The sequence below is a fragment of the Triturus cristatus genome, chromosome 3_1 (assembly GCF_964204655.1).
Source record: "Triturus cristatus chromosome 3_1, aTriCri1.1, whole genome shotgun sequence".
NCBI classification, from domain to species: Eukaryota; Metazoa; Chordata; class Amphibia; order Caudata; family Salamandridae; genus Triturus; species Triturus cristatus.
The window spans coordinates 1,091,593,665-1,091,612,720 of NC_140583.1; the positions used below are offsets into that span (position 1 = coordinate 1,091,593,665).

Genomic DNA, 19,056 nt, shown 5'->3' on the forward strand with positions numbered 1-19,056 from the left:
CGCAGCCCATGACGAGACCATCTCGTCATGGGCACTCAAGGGGTTAAACAAAAAGAGGTCAGGTTTAGGGGTATCGGAGACTCATCATGGGGGTTTGAAAGTGCAGTACCCAATAAATAAAACCGTTATTGAGTAAACCAAATTGAGACTGCTTATAATTCATTTTTTGACTACCTTGACTGAGCGTGTGTAAGATGTTCGAAACAGAAATCAATTTTCTTGACGAACTATGGGCTTATTATTAGGGGTGTGCAAAATTAAAATTTCACCTGCACAATTTTCATGAAATGTGAAAATATATCTATATATTTAAGTACACCTCTGGTGATCTTCTCTTACATGTGAAAATGCTCTGCAAAAATCACCTTTCTGTGTTTTTCAACAAAATGTTTAGGGAAAAAGGAATCATGAAAAAGGCAAAGGCACAGTTTGTTTTCACATGCAAAACCAACTTTTGTAGTCATCTTTTCTTGCAATTTGTTTTTCAGGCCGGTGAGTCTGAAACAACAGGTGCCTTAATGAGGAAGGTCAGTTCTTGGTCCGCGAATTATTGTAGTGGAGGGAAAGACATTGCCGCCAGTATAATTATGGCCAGAAGGGTGGGATGGATAGGGCATTGGCCAAAGGCAGTTAGGGGGGACTGCATTGTAGTCAATTTCAATAATCCTTATACAGCATATAAATTGTTCTGGGATGGCTCAAAAGTCGCACAGGATGGTATAAGACCAGTCCCCCTACAGTTTTTTTACCCCTCTGTACCACCCAGTGTGGATACTATCAGACCTCCCAATAACAATCCTGCCCGTCATAAGGCCCTTTTTCCCCGTAGTTCGAACCTGGTACAACATAGCGATCCCCGGCATGCGACACTGGGGGCCCAAACTCTAGAGGGTTCTGATAGTACATCTCTCCAACAACCTATACATCAGGTACAGGCACCTTTGCTGTTAGGTAACCGTTTCAACTCTCTTTCAGACCTAGACTCTAACGATTGACGGCCTGTCACAGCCGGGCCCCCTGTAGATAACCTTGTCACAAGAGTTGGCCCGGCAGGTTGTAAAATTATTAGTTGGAATGTCGCTGGCATCAGACAAAAGCGGTCAGATGCTATTTGGGTTGGTTTTATAAAAAAACATGACAGCATAGCGGCACAAGAAACCTGGGACACTACATCAAGTTTTTACTTAGATGGATATACCAGTTTTTCGGTCCCAGCCATGATGGGAACTATGGTCAGACCTAAGGGTGGGCTCATCCTTTTGTTTTCTGTTAACCTTGCGGGTTCTTTTAGGCAGTTGGACTCTGGTTCTTGTAACTACCTAATAGTAGAATGGGTTCTTCCTAATTTTAGGAACATTCTTCTGATAAATTTTTATAATCACAGGGAGAGGGAAAATATAAATACACACATAGCCGCCCTGGGATCTTTAATACTTGAATATAGTCTTAAACAAAGCACTGCTTTCGAGCTTATTTTAATGGGCGATCTTAACATCCACCCTTGCGGGGATGGTTGCTATGAGGGGGTTTTTGAGGGTCCGCCTGGAGCTGCGATACCACATTTTGAGCACTCCAGGCAGGGGGAGGCCCTTGAAGAACTCCTAGCTAACTGCACCGTATTTGAACCCGACCTTATAGAAGGGGTGGATAGGGTTCCTACTTTTAAGGGTTTAACCTCGGGCACCGTGATAGATTATTTCTTCATCTCCACGGGCCTTTTGCAACTGGTGGGGACATACGGGGCAGTCTCGTCGTCCTTTAGTGACCATAATCCTGTGTTTCTCGAGTTGATTCTGGGGGACATTCTTACCCCCAAGAGCCGCATATACAGGGTGGGGGCCCCCCTTGTTGCAAAGGACCAAGGTCGGAGAATAAAGTGGACGAGGGTTGTGCCCGATACTTTCTTAGAGATTTTAACCACTGAGGTAGGAAGTCAGATGTCCATTTGTTTGGATAGTGAGCGTGTAGATAATGAGACCATAAGCGCCTTCGAGATAATCTGTTCCCGGATCGCGGCGGATCTCACTAATACGAATAACAATAGTGGCAATTCCGACCCTAGGTGGTTTGATAGTAGTTGCTCCAAGGCACATCGGGCGCTACTACAAGCATTAAAAACTAGTCCTAGAGATAGGGGGAATGTAGCCAATTTACGAAAGGCTTATAAATTAGCAATCGAAGGGCGAAAGAAGTCAATTAAAAAGGAGGCTTGGCACAAATTACTTTCTATAGATGTTTTGCGGGATAGTGCCAAGTTCTGGGCTACCATTAATGACCCTTTTCTCTCCGGTCAAGAGAATACTAACACCGACTGTGTTATTCAGGATGATGTTTGGCTTCACCATTTTGAAGAAGTTTACGATGTTGGTGGCATGAGTAACGAGGGCCCTCCCGAAATATCTCACCCAACGACCCCAATAAGTTTTAATCGGGGGGAGGTTCAAAAAGCAATCAAAGAAACATTAAAGAATAAAGCCCCGGGCCCAGACGGTGTCCCCGCTGATCTATACATGAACTCACCGACCTTTTGGGCAAAAATTTTAACTAATGTTTTTAATGCATCTGTTTGTAATCCTTTACCAGTCTCTTGGTCCACCTCAGTCATAGTCCCGATTTTTAAAAAAGGTCAGCACATGGACCCCTCTTGTTATAGGCCCATTTCCCTGTTAGACTCTGCCGTTAAAATCATGGGCAGAGTCCTTCTATTTAGACTCAGGGAAAATGTGGAGAGGCTAGGGGTGCTCTCTAATTTACAATATGGCTTTCGAGAAAAAAGGGGTACCATGGACCAATGCTTAAACTTACATCTGTTAATAAGCAAGTACACAGTGGCAACGGATGGGTCCTTATTTATGGCATTCATGGACCTATCTTCGGCCTTTGACATGGTGAACAGGGCCAAGCTTTGGAGGATCCTACATGATATTGGCATTGATCCCCCACTGATTAATTTTCTAGCGGCCCTACACGAAAAGCTTTTTGCCACCATTAGGGTAAACCAAGAGGGAAGATGCACTCGACACTTTAGTTCAGAGAGGGGGGTTAGACAAGGTTGCATTTTGGCCCCCCTCCTTTTTACTATTTATATAAATGCCCTGGATAGCTTCCTAGGTACCACTAGGGCAGACTTCCCGCTTGTAGGAGCTTTATCAATCCCCGTTCTCCTATACGCGGATGATGCTGTCTTACTGGCCCGCACTGGGGTGGGCCTGCAAAGGACGCTGGACTCTTTTGCCTCTTTTAGGGACCAGTTAGACCTGAAGGTGAACATTAATAAATCTCACACCATGGTCATGGGCAGAAGTAGCCGCAGCTGTAAATTAAAAACCTTTCATTGCAAGGGGGCGGAGGTGACAAGGGTTCGTACCTTTCCATACCTAGGCGTTCTCTTCGATTATAAGGGTTCTTGGGGCCCCCAAATTAAGTTAAAAAGCATTTCTATGGCAAGGTCCACCAGTGCTCTTTTGGGTTTCTCAAAAAGGTTGGGGGCGAGACCCATGGAGGCACTGAAAAAAGTATACAATGCTAAATGTTTGTCCATCGTTTTGTATGGTGCCCCGTTGTGGGGCCACGTAGCCCAAGTTCAAATACAAAGAGTTGAAAACAGGTTTTTGAGATCCCTCCTGTCTGTCCCCAATCCACCCCCACATTTAGTACTCATACAGAGGTGGGGATTGGATATATTACGGACAAGTTGAGGGTGGCCCCCTGGTTTGTTGGGCAAAAACATGGTTAAATAAGGAAATTACGTTGAACCATGCCATACTTACAGACATTATTGCCATGGAAAATGCTAAAAGGATCCCCTGGGTTGAGTATGTGAGAAAGACTTTTGCTGATCTAGGTCGTCCAGAGCTCTTTACGTCCCCGGAGAATATTGTCAAGAAGGACGTCCTATGGATCAGGGCTACTTTTCTAGAAGAGGCAAGGTTGACCCGGGAGGAGATGGAGCTTAAAAAACCAGTTGTGAGACAGAACTATGTTCTGGTCACCTCGCCCTCCCTGGAGCCATATTTACAGCTCATAACTAAACCTTTTCATAGATTTTTACTGACCAGGTTTAGACTTAACCTAATTCACTACTCCCTGGGGAGTTTCCCTGTGTGGGCCAAACCTGAATGTAGTACGCCCTGCAGGTGCGACAATTTTTCAACCCAAGATACCCTGCATTTTATCATGTTTTGTAGTTTTTATTCTGAAATGACGAAAAAATATCTGCTCCCACTTTTAAAAGAGAAAGGTTTTATCCAAGTTAGACCAGCCCTAATACATTTACAGATGCTGAGTAGCACTCGCGACATTTTTTATGTGGCCAGCTTCTTGGTGGCAGCTATGAGGCTTAAGAACAAAAAACTGTCTTCCTCTGGGGAGATTGATTGTTAATTTGTATAATTGGGGTTTTTGTGTTTCTTTTAATTGTATTTTGGGGCTCCATATGAATCCTGCTCCTTGTACATAGAATGACTTCCTACTTTTATAACTTCTTTTATTATTGTTTTTATTACACTTGTTTTATTCAAATTTTTATATGCTATTTACCAGTGAATTGTATTTGTTAGTAATTTTGTGTGATTGCCCATTGCTTTTATGATTTTAATCAATCGAAATAAAGTGCTTTGACTGACTGACTGAAATTTGTTTTTAATTGTGTACAATTATGTGCCCAAATATATGTATATATTACTTGTAAAAATATTTTGAGATTCTTATTATGTTAGTAAACTGGATTTGAAGAATTAATGAAGGGATAACCGATGCTAGTGTGATTGAAAACTGTGTTCATGTTGCAAGAAAACATTTTCAGCGCAAGCAGGCTTTGGGGAGCTCTGAAAAATCAGATTTTAAAGCATGTTTGTGAAGCACTGTTTCAGCAATTTGTAGAGGCTAGCTCACAAATTAATAATCCATTAAAAGGGGGAAAATAAACAGGAACAGACCATTTAATTTAAGTGTGTTTTTTGATGATGTTAAACACGATAAATAGGATTTTATTGACAATTAATAATTTTCCCATTTTTTTAGAATTGCCCTCAAAATTCCAGAATTGCATCAGACTACATACAGGAACCAAAGGAGCAGATTATTTCTGTTGGGCCAATAAGAAGAAAAAGTAAGTGATTGGTGCAAATATCCATTATAAAATGTATGAATTAAGACTGACCTCTGGTGCTCTTTCTTAAGAAGAAGAATATTTTTGTCAAAAAGAACTGTGAAATGTCTGTGTAAGAGCTTAATACCTGCAGAGGAATCATAGCTAAAGATGTGAGACAGACAGAAAAGGAAGTAGCCCACTGTAAGCCAGATAGGTACTTTTTAATTGTTTCAGGATCAATATGAGTAACTTTTGTGTTCCACACATCGGGCCATTCTTCAATAGAAGAGACTGCTTCAATAATATAAATGACGGCAAACTTCTATTTATTGGGGACAAATCACATATGTATTTAAGAGTACATGAAGTAGTAATCAGATGTACTGAGAAATACCTTTGTGAATTGGCCCGTAACATTTAAAATGGGATTATTTAGGAAATATAGAAAATAGTCATGTACAATTAGTACTATTAGAAAGGATTATTCCTTCTTTGTAATTTCACTAAGAGGTAGTAGGACATGCTAATGCAAATTCACAAAGGTATTTATAAGTACATAAAGTAGTACTCCTATAGTATTACTTCACACACTAATAAATGCCTTTGTGTATTTATCCCATAAAGTGAGAGTATGGGGATTTGAGATGGGTAGGTATTGTTTACCGTTTAATATAGCACAGACCTACCTATGAGGAACAACTGGACACTCAATAGGCATTCACAGATTGAGACAAGATCTCCCACCAATCACACAGTTACTTGTAATTAAATTAAATGCCTTCATAGGAAGTAAAACAGGTATCTAAGCTGCTAGGTCAGCTGTTTAATATATATTTAAAAAAACCTTGTTCTATGAGTCAGCTTTGTAAAGCCTATATGCTTCAGATGAATAGATGAGTGGAGGAACTGACAAAATTCGAATGTAAGTACCAATTATCAAACTTCTTTGCTGCAACTGAGGTCCAGTATGGAAAAAAACTTTTCTCCTTGAAAATGATTCACACTTCCTGGGAATTTTGAAGGCAGCTGTTATGTATATGTGATGATTTAAATAAATGTATTTTTCAGTTTCAGGCCTGGCTGATTAGAAATTTGATGTGAACAGCAGCATCACTATGAGGTCAATGGTTTGGAAGGACAGTGAATCCCAGTGTATTGATTTTGCTAAAACCCTCAATGCTTGCTGTTTTCAGGGCTGGATTGGTGTGAAGAGAATGGTGGATGTGAACAAATCTGCACCAGCAGAGTCGATGGACCGCTGTGCAGCTGCGTAACTGGGACACTTCAAGAGGATGGCCGGTCCTGCCGAGGTAAGGTTGTACACCTGGGATACCAGCATAAATCAAGAAGGTCTTATCCATGCCAAGTTTTCTTGATAGCCGCATAGGGCATACATGTATGTAGGATAATGAAACCCTTTTATTTCATGAATCCGGCCCTGTTGGACCTATGTTACTTAACATTCATTTCATTGAAAATGTATGTCAATAAATGGAGAGCAGATCATATATGATAACGGTTTGAGGGAAGGAACATTTGATTGATTGTCAGATAACCTTAATACGATGGTTACTCTAAAGATTTGTTACTGAGTATTTTTTTTAGCATAACTTATAAGTATTTTGTTAAGCAAGGCATCTCAATGACTTCAGTTAAAGTGAAAACACTAATCAGGATATTAGAGTTTTTTATGTGAGGGAGGGGTGATAAGCACTTTAAATTCACACTATTGGTATTTGTAGAAAGTGGACCAAAGTTTTACAAGTTTGGCAAAACAATTTTGCTTACAATCGTGTTCATACGTGTGTGTGTGTTTCGGTAAAACCCTTGTTGCCAGTGAGAACAACATAAAGGTCCCACAGGTAGTCTCTTTCCATTCACACTTTTGTGCATAATGACATGTCCCCTTTACGTTTTGTGGAGAGAAAATAGAAAAAGGACTTGTAGGAAACAGCTACTATAGTACATAATGTGAATGCTCTGGTGTCAGGTTTCCGAATCACATCAACTGTAGTACAAGGAGGTGAAAGTGAATAGATAAAAGGATAGGTGGAAAGCTGGGACAACTACTGTTTGCCTGCTATACTTGGTATATCTTTATAAAATATTGCCTCTGCGTTTATTTGTTAAACAGAAGCTCAACACAAAAAATGTTTAGAGTCAAATGGATACTTAAACTATTTGTGATAAAAAAGGAGCCATATGAAGCAGCCGCTGCTGCTGCGCGGAAGAGTGGTGGGGCGGTGGGGCTGCCTGGGTGGAGACTTTGAGAGCCGACCATGAGGGAATATTAATTATTTATTTAATTTTCCCTCATGGTTGTCTCTCATAATCCCCCCCAGCCGCCCTACCGCTCTTACCTGCAGCGGCCGCAGCTGATATGGAGTTCTTTACTTGAGATATGCAAGCAACACGCTTTTTTAAATTTAGAAATATAATTATGTGTTAATTGACAAAAGATTCAAAAGGACCATTTTAGCAGAAATACAATATTGTACTTTCACATTTCTATTGCACAATTAAAAATACAGAAGTTGGATTTGATGGCTCTCGTTTCTCTTTTTTTTTCTTTTTCTTGCAGTTTCAAGTTCTTCAATTGAAATCCAAGCTGGGAGCATTCTTTTAATATTGAATCAAATATCAGCATGGGTCTTTATTTATAATTTCATTGTCAGTTCCTAAAAAATTACTATTGGAAATTTGTAATTTATGTAATAGGAAGCTTTTGGATGTGAACTCTGACTACAAAGAAGAGACTGCAAAACAATGAAGGGGGATTTTATTCTACAATGAAAAAGAAATCAGTCTTCTTTCCTAGAGAGTGAGCAACATTTGAATAAAATTCATTCGAATTTTATCACGCTTCAAAATGTGCCAACATCTGCTGTTCCACAAGGACTTTTACATAATATGTCATACTGAAAATTTCAGTAAATGAAAGGAAAGCAAATTTTGTATAAACCTGAACAAGTGAAAATAAACTTGAGAATTTTGTGTCTGAGCCTCTTCGTATGATTTGTGATTTCTTTGAGAAATTGTGGAGGAAAACATGTACCTTAGCATTACAGAATTTGTGAATTAAAATGTATCACTTACTGAGGCCACAAGAGTTCTGCAATAAGTTGATTAATTCCGTACACAACTTTTATTTACTATGCCTCGATTATTATGCTAGCAGTTTATACATGCCTGAACTATCACAGCCCCTTAATTATAGAAAGCAGGAAACAAATCTGTTAACTTTATATTACAACACTGAAATATTGAGAGTGCCTTTGAAGACAATAGAGTGGCTATAGGGCAATAATGGCTTGTATAGACCTGCTACAACATTCATATGTTTGTCGGTTTGTTTCTTCCTGTTGGCAGATTCTACACTCAGTGGATGTACTGTTCTAAAAAACACCATAGCCCTTCTACCACATGCTATATCATGGGTAATGCTCCTCTCCATTTCTAAATAACCTGAATTCAAGACCATTAACCACTGGCCTAGCCCTTGGTTGTGCGCTACAGATCTATAATATAAGATACAAATCTGCATATGTTTATCTGCTGTTCTCTTTGCCGGTCAACTGTCTTCATTTCAACTTTAAATTACTCTTTTTCAGGTTCAGAAAATATGACATATGCATAGAGTTGCTTGAGTATTTCCATTGAATTCCATACAAGGAGCCCAGTGGCCAGAGGTCTGTAGAGTGCACTTGATTGTAAGACAGAGCAGTTGACATTAGGTATCTACCCAAAAATAGATAATGCACTGAAGTCTCCAATACAAGCCTCTTCCTGTAAACATGTCCTATTCACTCCTGTGCTTGCAGTTTTGTTATACATTTGTCAATCTGCCAAGATCAGAGTAAACACATTGCTCTATAACTAGTGCAGTAATCTTTCCAAGCAGGCAAAAGTAATTTTCATTAATAGATCCACTTCAACCAAGTTAACTTTTATAGATGTTGCTTCATCCTTTCTTGTCCCTAAAATCAATTAATCATTCATTTTTCATTTCTATGTAGTCAGACCTTGGCTTTTTTTCTGACACATAACATTTGCTAAAATATTTGCCATCATAATAATAATAATTATTATTATAAACTTTATTCAATTTATCAAACTAGACCATAAAAGTACAAAGAAAGGAAAAATATCACAATAATAGAAATGGATGACGATATAATTTCCAGTACATTATAAAAATGCTTCATAAAATTATGATATTAAATCTTTCATCGCACCCCTTTCTAAGAAGTCCTGGTACTAGTTTTACATTTAGAGCTAAGGTCTAAAGGGAGCGGGAAATAACAAAAACCTCAGCTAGGGGTCCACTATACCGTCCTACCTACCTGCATTTCTCTTAAGATGATCAATATTTATTTGAAACTATGTACAATGTTTACGACAAAAAGGATAACAAAAATATGTTAAGTTAAAACCACACAGAATACAGCTTATAAAAGAATTGCAGTAGTTGAGCAGGTCATTTACCATATCTCATAATTTACAAAAATAATGTGCCGGGTTATATCCAAAACAGTAGAGCCGGAAATGGGTTAAGATCTAAATGACTTTAGCGATACAGTTCATAGATGCCTGACCCTTTGATTACAGGAATAAAAGAGCGGGTTATGACACAAACTAAAACAATAATATATAACAATCACCACAATTCCTTAGTAGCCACAGACATATAGGTTAATGACAACTAGATCTAAGCCTGACCGCAGCCCTTAAGAAGCTAAGGACATATAGCACAGAAGTACTGGAGAGCGGTTGTGAAAAAATAAAAGTAGGTCTAACCTGTCTAAAGTTTTCTTTCTTTAAAATAGGAATGAGGTAAGACTTTCTGGGGCCTCATAAAAATGGCAAAACATAAAAAATTCATCATGTCCTGCGGGGACTTCCTGTCGCAGCCACAGGGAGGGAGACTCTGGCCCCTATGTGCCCCACCCGGTTGGGCCAACAGATCATGAAACAGGTCCAAGCAGAAGCTTGTCAGTGAAATTTGATCGTGAGTACTTGTAAGCCATTAAAGATAGGGCTCAGTCAATGACACATTTTTCAATAAAAAGTACCTATGCACACTAGGTTTCTTCAGTACCCCCTTCTTCCCTGTCTACCTGCTGTTTTTTAAAGAAGTTCTCTTTCACCCAGTACTCGTTTCTTCTACACATACTCTCTGGGTTGGTAAATAGGTCGACCCTTCCCAAATCCGTGAAAGAATCCCTGACATACTTGAGCTAGGGAATACGGTAATAATGATCCAGAGAAAGGCAGTCAGTTAAAATATCCTTACTTAGAGTGATTCCCTCCCTGAGCCACAAGTTTATCCACAATGAAAGGGAGTGGTAAGACAGCCGGTCAGAAAGAAAGGCCATCCCCAGTTCTTCGTGGACTACATTTGAGGGAATACACTGTGGTAAGCATAAAAGACAATTTAGTAATATGTTTTCAACAGTTTGAAGTTCCTCGTGCTCCATATAACCCCAGATCTCACTACTGTAGGCCACCTTAATGATACACTTGACCTTGAAGATCTGCAGGAGGGCCTGATGGATCTATTGCCCAATCTAGATGCAAAATAAAAAATGGCGGTATTGGCCCTAACAAAGTCCCCTTTTCTCTTGCTGATAAGGGGACGGCAGCTCATGGGAGCATCAAACACTACCCCTAAATATGAAAAGACATCAGTCTTATGAACCGGCGTCAAACCCACCACAAAAGTGTAAGGTTTACTAGGGCATAAACCTACTTGGATTACAAAAGATTTGTTGTTGTTGACCAGCAAATCCATGGCCTCCATAAAGTGGACAAATGAGTTAATAAAGAGTTGCAGACCCCTAGCTGTCCTAGCCATGAGGACGGAATCATCTGCGTTCAATACCTGTGTACAGTCAGTTTTCAACTTCAAGAGGGTCTGCTCCAAATTATTGATGTACAGGTTAAAAAGAAAAGGGGCCAGGATACACCCTGTCGGACTACTCTCTCAATTGAAAACTGGCGGGTGACTCTCAGATCTTTGGAATATCGTACCGCCACCTTAGTGTCTCTGTGTGGATCACTCAAAAAACAGACAAGGTATGGGCTAACTCCTAGAGACAACATGATCTACCAAAGCTTCAATCTGTTGACAAGGTCGAACGCTAAAGACAGATCCATGAAGGCTGGGTGAACAGTGTACTTGTTAAGAACCATGTAGAGGTTTAAACTCTGGTCCACCGCGAATGACCCTGGCGGAAACCGTATTGGGCATCTGACAGAATTTTATTGACATCTGCCCAACTGGAGATCCTGTTGAGTACAATGCGGCCCACCACCTTCACAATTGAATCAAGTAGAGATGGTCCAATAGCAATGGGTACTGTCTCCCTTTTTGAAGACTGGTACAATTGTGGATAGAAGACCAGTACAATTGTGGATAGTGTCCAAGAAGCCAGACAGCCTGACACGGCTGCGGCGTTAATAACCACAGATGTCCATATTCGAGATGTAGAGATCCTGGAGCCTTGTTTTTAGTCAACCCTTCTATGCCCTCTCTTACTTCCTCCATTGTAAAGACCACATGAGGTGTTCCCCTCTCCCAAGCACAGGTCTACCTCTGCAGCGGAAGAGAATAAAAATGTTTCCACAAAGTGCCTTACTCATTCACCTTCAGTAATGTGCGAGTCCAGTAGGTTGACACTGTCAATAAAAGGGCTGAAACGCAATCTGGATAGATTTTCCCACGAATGGGCATTCCCGTACGTGGAAGATAAATATTACCAAACAGGGAGCGAGCAGGTACAATCCAACTATCAGAGAGGTGGTCGCCAATGACACAGAAGGACCCCTCAAAACTGGACATTTGACAACACCAGTAGTGAGGAGGAAGAACTGGTAGTACAGCCACTGCATCAGAATCGGTTGAGATTTGATCCCCAGTCAAAATCCAACGAAGATCTGGGTGCTTTGTTGCGCTCTTTTTTAGGAAGGAACCAAAGGGGCAACAGAGGGGGAGGACAAAGCGGCAGGGGTCAAGGGCGACAGAACCTGCAATGGCAAACATACTCACCGCAAATTACTCGCAGCCGGGGGAGAACCCCCCAGTGAATGACTTGGTGGTGAATTTGTCAGATTATGAATTGTCACAGAGTGAGTTACGTGTTCTGAATAAAGGTTTGGGATAAGTTCCTACACTGCAACATGATTCCTTTAAATGGAGGATGGAGTTCCACGAAGTTAAGAAACAAATAAAACTAAAAAAATTATTTGAAGGTAAAGAGCTGGAACCTCCATCAGTGTACTGTACTAACCTACGTCGCCCCTCTAATTTCTGTCCTCCTATGACATCAGTAGGACTGGAAGTAACGGTATTTGAGCAGCATGTATTGCATGACATTACCGCTCTAGAACAGTCCAACCAACGACATAGCTTCCAAAGTATGAGGCGTGAAGATTAGCAGGCTATCAAATCCCTACAAAACAATTAGGCTATTACTATAAAGCAGGCTGATAAGGGAGGAGCAGTAGTGCTAATGAACACCTGTGACTACGAGGCTGAAGTTATGAGGCTGCTAGGGGTACGTGAGAATTACCAACTTCTCCCTAGAGACCCCACAAGTGACTTGCAGGCTTTGATCAAGACACTAGTAGACCAAGCAAGTGAGAAAAGCTGGATTTCTAACAAAGAGGCAGAGTTCTTAATGAACCCTAAACCTAGGGTCCCGGCTTTCTATATTCTGCCAAAGATTCATAAAGCCACTAGACCACCACCAGGACGCCCGATAGTATCGGGGATACAATCAGTCCTGGAACCACTATACCAGTTTGCGGACTTCTTCTTACGGGAGTCAGTACTCAGGCAGCCTTTGTACGACCAAGACACAACAGACATTCTTAATATCTTGAATTAAGTGGAGTTTGACCCTATGAATAACATCTTGGTGACTATAGACATCGAGTCACTACATACGTGTATACCCCAAGATGCCACGCTGGTGGGAGCAGCGCGTGCTCTTGGGGCACAAGACTGGTTTTACGATACTCCACAGTCATTCGTGTTACAGTGTATAGAACTAGCTTTGACAAGGAATTACTTCAATTTTAAGGACCAACTTTTTCTACAGGTGTCCGGCACATCGATGGGCGCAACTCTTGCGCCCAGTCTGGCCTGCATTTATGTAGGCCAGTTTGAAGAGAACTGCATTTATCACTCATCAAACCTCTTCCAGAGGAATATTTGGCTGTGGAAGAGGTATATTGATGATGTGTTGCGTATCTGGACGGGGCCAGAGGAAGATCTGCTTGAATTCCTACAATGGCTCAATGGATTAGACAGGTGCCTAAGGTTTACGTGGACAATTAGTAAACAGACAGTTGTCTACCTTGACGTAGATATTACAGTGGATAACAAAAAATTATGTACCACTGTACACCAAAAAACTACTGATAAGAACTATTTGCTTCACTACCAGTCTTTAAATCCCAGGGCCTTAAGGGATAATCTCCCTGTGAGCCAATTCATTCGATACAGAAGGAATTGCTCTTCCACCGAGACGTATGTGGAGCAGTCAGAGAAACTGGCAAATACGTTGGTACAAAGAGCATACCCTCCCAAAGTGATCAAAAGAGCAAGGAAAAGAGCCTTAAATACACCAAGGCACGCACTTTGGAGAGAAATAGTAAGCAAAGGAGCGACTGTCTACCGGTCGTCAGGACCTATGATCCACTATCTACCCAAATTAGACAGACCATCAGGAAACATTGGCCTCTATTGTCTTCAGGGGAATTTAAGATGCCTCCACCCTGGTTCGCGTTCAAACGAGCGTGCAACCTGAAAGATAAATTGGTTCATACTCGCCCTGTACAGCCAGTTAAAACTGTCTACGGCTACCTGTGGACATTTCCCCTGTGGGGGTTGTTCTGTATGCAACTTGACAGAGAAGACGAGTAGTGTGCAGTTACAAAGTGGGAGAAGATGGTACCAGAACAAATTTAGTAATTGCAACACAGTAAATGTACTGTATAGACTTAGATGTGAGTGTGGGCTACACTATATAGGTTTAACTACCCGCAAGATTAAAATACGAATTCAAGAACACATTGGTACTATCAAGGCGGGTAAACTCACTACTAAATTAGTGAGCCACTTCAAGGAACACCGTCACAACCCAAGGGCTTTTAAATGGACTGTTCAGGAGCGAGTTATCAGTGCGGTGGGCGATACTGAAATGATCCTTGCTAGGAAGGAGGCTCGTTGGATTTATTCTGAAAAAACTGATCGCTCAGGCTTGAACGACTGTATTGAGTGGAATAAGATCAGTAGATAATACCATGATACAATACGAACTAGGGTACCTCTTTATCTGTGATTCCAAGTGGTCCCTGATGAGAAATGTGGAACATGTTTTCTGTATCAGTAAAAGTGGTTTTGCTGTTGATAGTGCTAATGTCTACTTTGGGGACATGAATGAAAATTAAGTACATTGGGGGAAATTGCAGTTTTGTGTAAGGTATATGGAATATATGGGTCCACATTCGTAAGTGGACATTCCTGGATTTTTAATAAATAATTGGATGGTGTAAAACATATAGGAGACTGGAGGAATACCTTTGCAAGAAGGCGCCCGTGTAAAAGCAGGAAGCTTGTAATATGACGGTCTTTTTGATTAATTGCGATTTCCTACTGAGTATGCCCTGTAAATACCCACATTTCATTGCATATATAACATGTAGATTTAAAGGTTACACTTATAACAGCACTAGATCAGCTTTCCATTTAGTGATCTATTGACAAATACTTCTTGAGAATAGAGGAGTAACACCATGTAAATATGGTGCCCACGCAGGAGTAACAAGCTTGCTGCACAGGAGACGTCCTCTTGCAAGTTTTTTGCCGACGCGCTGACGTTTAAAAACAAGGGGGCTCATTTATGAGTCCTTGCGTCACTTTTGGGCCGCCGGTGCGTCACTTTTTGTGACGGATCAGCGGCGTAAAAACTGGACCTTGTTGCACCATATTTACAAAGTGACGCATCTAGGTAGATGCGTCACTTTGTAAACCCCTGCGCTACATTATACCTGCGTCAGGTATAATGTATGCAGGGTGGGCGTTCCCACGTAAGTAAGCATCGTAGAAGTAACGCAGTGAAATCTACGTGATTTCACTGCGCCACTTCTAGGGTGCAAATGCGTCAATATCTTGTGCCTGCCTCACAGCAGGCGTAAGACTGACGCAGGCCCTTTCACATGGGGCTTGCCCCATGTGAAAGGACACATTGCTGGAGTTGCGTCACTTTCGTGACACACTCCAGCAATGCGTCACTTTTGCGCCTACAGATACGTCAGAAATACTGACGTATCTGTGACTCCTTGCGACATGATGCGTCATACTGTAAATATGACGCATCATTGGAGTCGCAGGGAGGGCGCAGTGAAAAGTGACGCATCACTGTTTTCACGCAGTGATGCGTCACTTTTCATAAATGAGGCCCAAGGTTTCTCCATGCAAACAAATGCATAGGAACGAGTGAAGGTTTCCTGTGCATTGTAACGTGGTAAGAGTATGCATGTGGGTCTCTCGGAATGGGAGACGTGTCGCTATAGACTCTGGGGCTCATTTATGAGTCCTTGCGTCACTTTTGCGCCGCCGGTGCATCACTTTTTGTGACGCATCAGCGGCGTAAAAACTGGACCTTGTTGCACCATATTTACAAAGTGACGCATCTAGGTAGATGCGTCACTTTGTAAACCCCTGCGCTACATCATACCTGCGTCAGGTATAATGTATGCAGGGTGGGCGTTCCCACGTAAGTAAGCATCGTAGAAGTAACGCAGTGAAATCTATGAGATTTCACTGCGCCACTTCTAGGGTGCAAATGCGTAAATATCTTGCGCCTGCCTCACAGCAGGCGTAAGACTGACGCAGGCCCTTTCACATGGGGCTTGCCTCATGTGAAAGGACACATTGCTGGAGTTGCGTCACTTTCGTGACACACTCCAGCAATGCGTCACTTTTGCGCCTACAGACACGTCAGAAATACTGACGTATCTGTGACTCCTTGCGACATGATGCGTCATACTGTAAATATGACGCATCATTGGAGTCGCAGGGAGGGCGCAGTGAAAAGTGACGCATCACTGTTTTCACGCAGTGATGCGTCACATTTCATAAATGAGGCCCTCTGGATTTAAATCCATGTCCAAGTGCGTTGATATTAAATAACTGCAAGAAAGATCAGCAACATGAAAAATTCAGGCTTTTTGGCATAGACGCATTTACATGCATTAGGACAAGTGTTTGAACAAGGGTCTCGATTATAGGGAAAACTGCTGTGTTTATAATACAGCGTAAATGCATGGTATCATGCACTAGAGTAATCGTTGATCAAATGTTTTCACAGGTTTTGATTCCGGTGACTTTGAGCGCCGAGAAGAGGGGTTCAATTAAAACAAAAGGATTGACCCTGTCATGTTGGGAAGCCGGTATGACTGAGTTTGACTACCAAATAGCAATGAAAACTATGGCTATTTGAGTCACTCTGACTCGACCTTTTTAAGTATTAGAGAGGCACCAGAAGGGATGGGGTATTAAATCACTGTTCTCTCTTTCTTTCCCTTAATGAAATTTGATGTCCAGGGAGGTGGATGAAGACCTCAAGCCCTGATGAATTTGCCAAAAAGGGATAAGAGGCAATGAAACATGTTGGCCCATCTTTGAATAGTCCATAACGTGCAATCTTGATTTTAATTTGAGTATGGTTCACTAGTGTGATTAAAATGGAAACTTGTTGTTTGTGAAACCTTAACTCAATTTTACGCTGGGAGAAATCATTCTTCCTGTTTGCACTTTTTGGTCTGTCTAGGATACATACATCTTTGTTTGCACTTCCTTCCTTTACACTGGATATTCTTTGCTTTATTTCTTTCTTTAGAGGAGAGAGATCCCAATGATGAAAAACGTGGGCAAGCCGGTGAGAACCAACCAGTAGCCCCTCTGTTGTAGCACACGTCAGGGACTCTCTCCACATCATTCAATTTTTTGTCTTTACAAACACTTTTCTATGTATGTGTTTTTTTTGGGGTGTTGACAGATAAATTACATTATTAAGTTGTTGGGGGGTTGATACTGGATGAGCGCAGTCTGTATGTTTAACAGAGGAATTAAACACATATAGTGAAGGTACTGCTCCTTTCCAGTATCATTGAATGAAAAAGGATATTGTAAGCCCCTTGGTTTGTCAGGTCTTTGCTGTTTTTTGTGACACTGTCGCCTGCCAAGAAAGGATTATTGATAATAATCCAGAACTTTGAGTTATCCGTCAAAGTGCTGGCTTCTATAAGATTTGACCAAGCCTCGTCCTTCAAGGCAGACTTGCAATTAGCCAGGGCGGCTTTGTATAGTCTGCGACAAACCTTAACAGTGGAGTGATGTCTTGGTTTGGTGCCGAGGGCTACCTTCAGGTTCCTGGAGGCTTGTGAACATTCAGGGTCAAACCATCCAGGGACCAAGCAGGGTCGCTGCATCACCGGGGCATTTAGTAAGCTTGCAATAGCACCTGAAATTGCATTAAAAGCCTCTAGAATGTCTAATGGCTTAGCCAACATGTCTGTGCAGGTTGCAAACTCCCTTTGACACTGGGAAAACAAAGACTCTTAGAACTGGGCTGGGGAAATCTGTACACACTTCAGTCTCCTTCCACCACCTGTCATTGTCAATGGCCCCCTGGGTATCACCCTGTTAATTTGGGCGGCCCGAGACCAACAAATAGACATAGTCACTGGGTTATGGTCACTATGCACACTCTCCTGGATGTAGAAGTCCAAGATGTGTGCAAAAACGGGAGTGGAGACAAAAATAAAGTAAATGAATGACTTGCACCCTCTACCAGTGAAAGTGGAGTAAATGTCCTTAGTCTCCGGGGACAACTTGTTCATGACTAAGGTTAAGTCGCACTCATTTACAATGGCATTGAGTAAGTTACACTGTAACGTATTCTCCATATGCATGTCGGACAATCGTGCACATCCCATGTGTTTGATCCCTTTGCGCCTCAAGTCCTCACACAAGTGAATATTAAAATCTCCTGCAATCACAAGGTTAGTATAACTTAGTGTTCTTAAACACTGGTTGCTCAGAAAACAGCCTATCCAGAAGATGTTACAATCTACAACAAGGGAGGGTACAGCGTTACAAATATTCAAGACCCACAACTTATTGGTCCCCCATGAAAACAACAATGCCTGCAAAGTGGACAGATCCATGGGCACCGCTACAAAACTGCTACAGGCAGCCAAGGAGATGAAACTAACCAGACCCCCCCTTAGGTATGCCCACACTAGTGAGAGTAGCTGGTACAAAGAACGTCTTAAAGCCTTACAGAAAGATGCAGTTTGACAGTGGCCCATGGTTCCTGCAGGCATATTACGTCATACCGTTTTATATAAAGTGTCCAGTTTAGATCGTGAAACTTGCTCGCTAGCCCTGCGATATTCCAAGGGATAAACTTGCATTCAGATAAAGATGGGATGACCTACCCGAGGGGCCTATTTGACTGCTGAGTTAAAAAAAGATCTTAGAATCTGTTAAGGCTCTGGCAGGCAGTCAGTCGCAATAGTCTAGCGATCCCAATGGTGCAAACCTGTTGGATGTGTCAATGCCAGAGGCAAACTCCTGCCATGACCCCCGGCCCAGATCATTGGGTCTACACAAGTTCCTGGCTCTGGAGTAGGATAGGTCGGGCCTGTAGAAGTCATCCAGGGGGAGGGCCATAATGACCAAAGGGGATCCAATACTGGAGGGCTCCAAGGTCGATGCAAATATTTTGTCTACAACATGCAAATTGTTAAAGTTAATGATGTTACAATTGCCGTACCAAACCTCCATGACCCTCCCCACCCAGTTTATTCTCCTCAACCTAATGATTTGTCTTTCCACCCTTGAACCTTGGGCTTAGTTGGAGTTCAACCAATGCAGCACTTTGTTCTTG

At 41.7% G+C, this 19,056-nt stretch overlaps 1 protein-coding gene across 1 annotated transcript in view; it reads left to right on the forward strand.

Moving 5' to 3' along the window:
* TECTA (tectorin alpha) overlaps positions 1-8,086 on the forward strand; it is a 345,850-nt gene extending 337,764 nt beyond the window's left edge. The window contains exons 21-23 of the mRNA XM_085646453.1: positions 5,023-5,110; positions 6,286-6,402; positions 7,674-8,086. Coding sequence (XP_085502579.1) covers positions 5,023-5,110; positions 6,286-6,402; positions 7,674-7,774 — 306 coding nt within the window. The 3' untranslated portion in view covers positions 7,775-8,086. The remainder of the gene's footprint in view (positions 1-5,022; positions 5,111-6,285; positions 6,403-7,673) is intronic.
* The last annotated feature ends 10,970 nt before the right edge of the window (positions 8,087-19,056 follow it).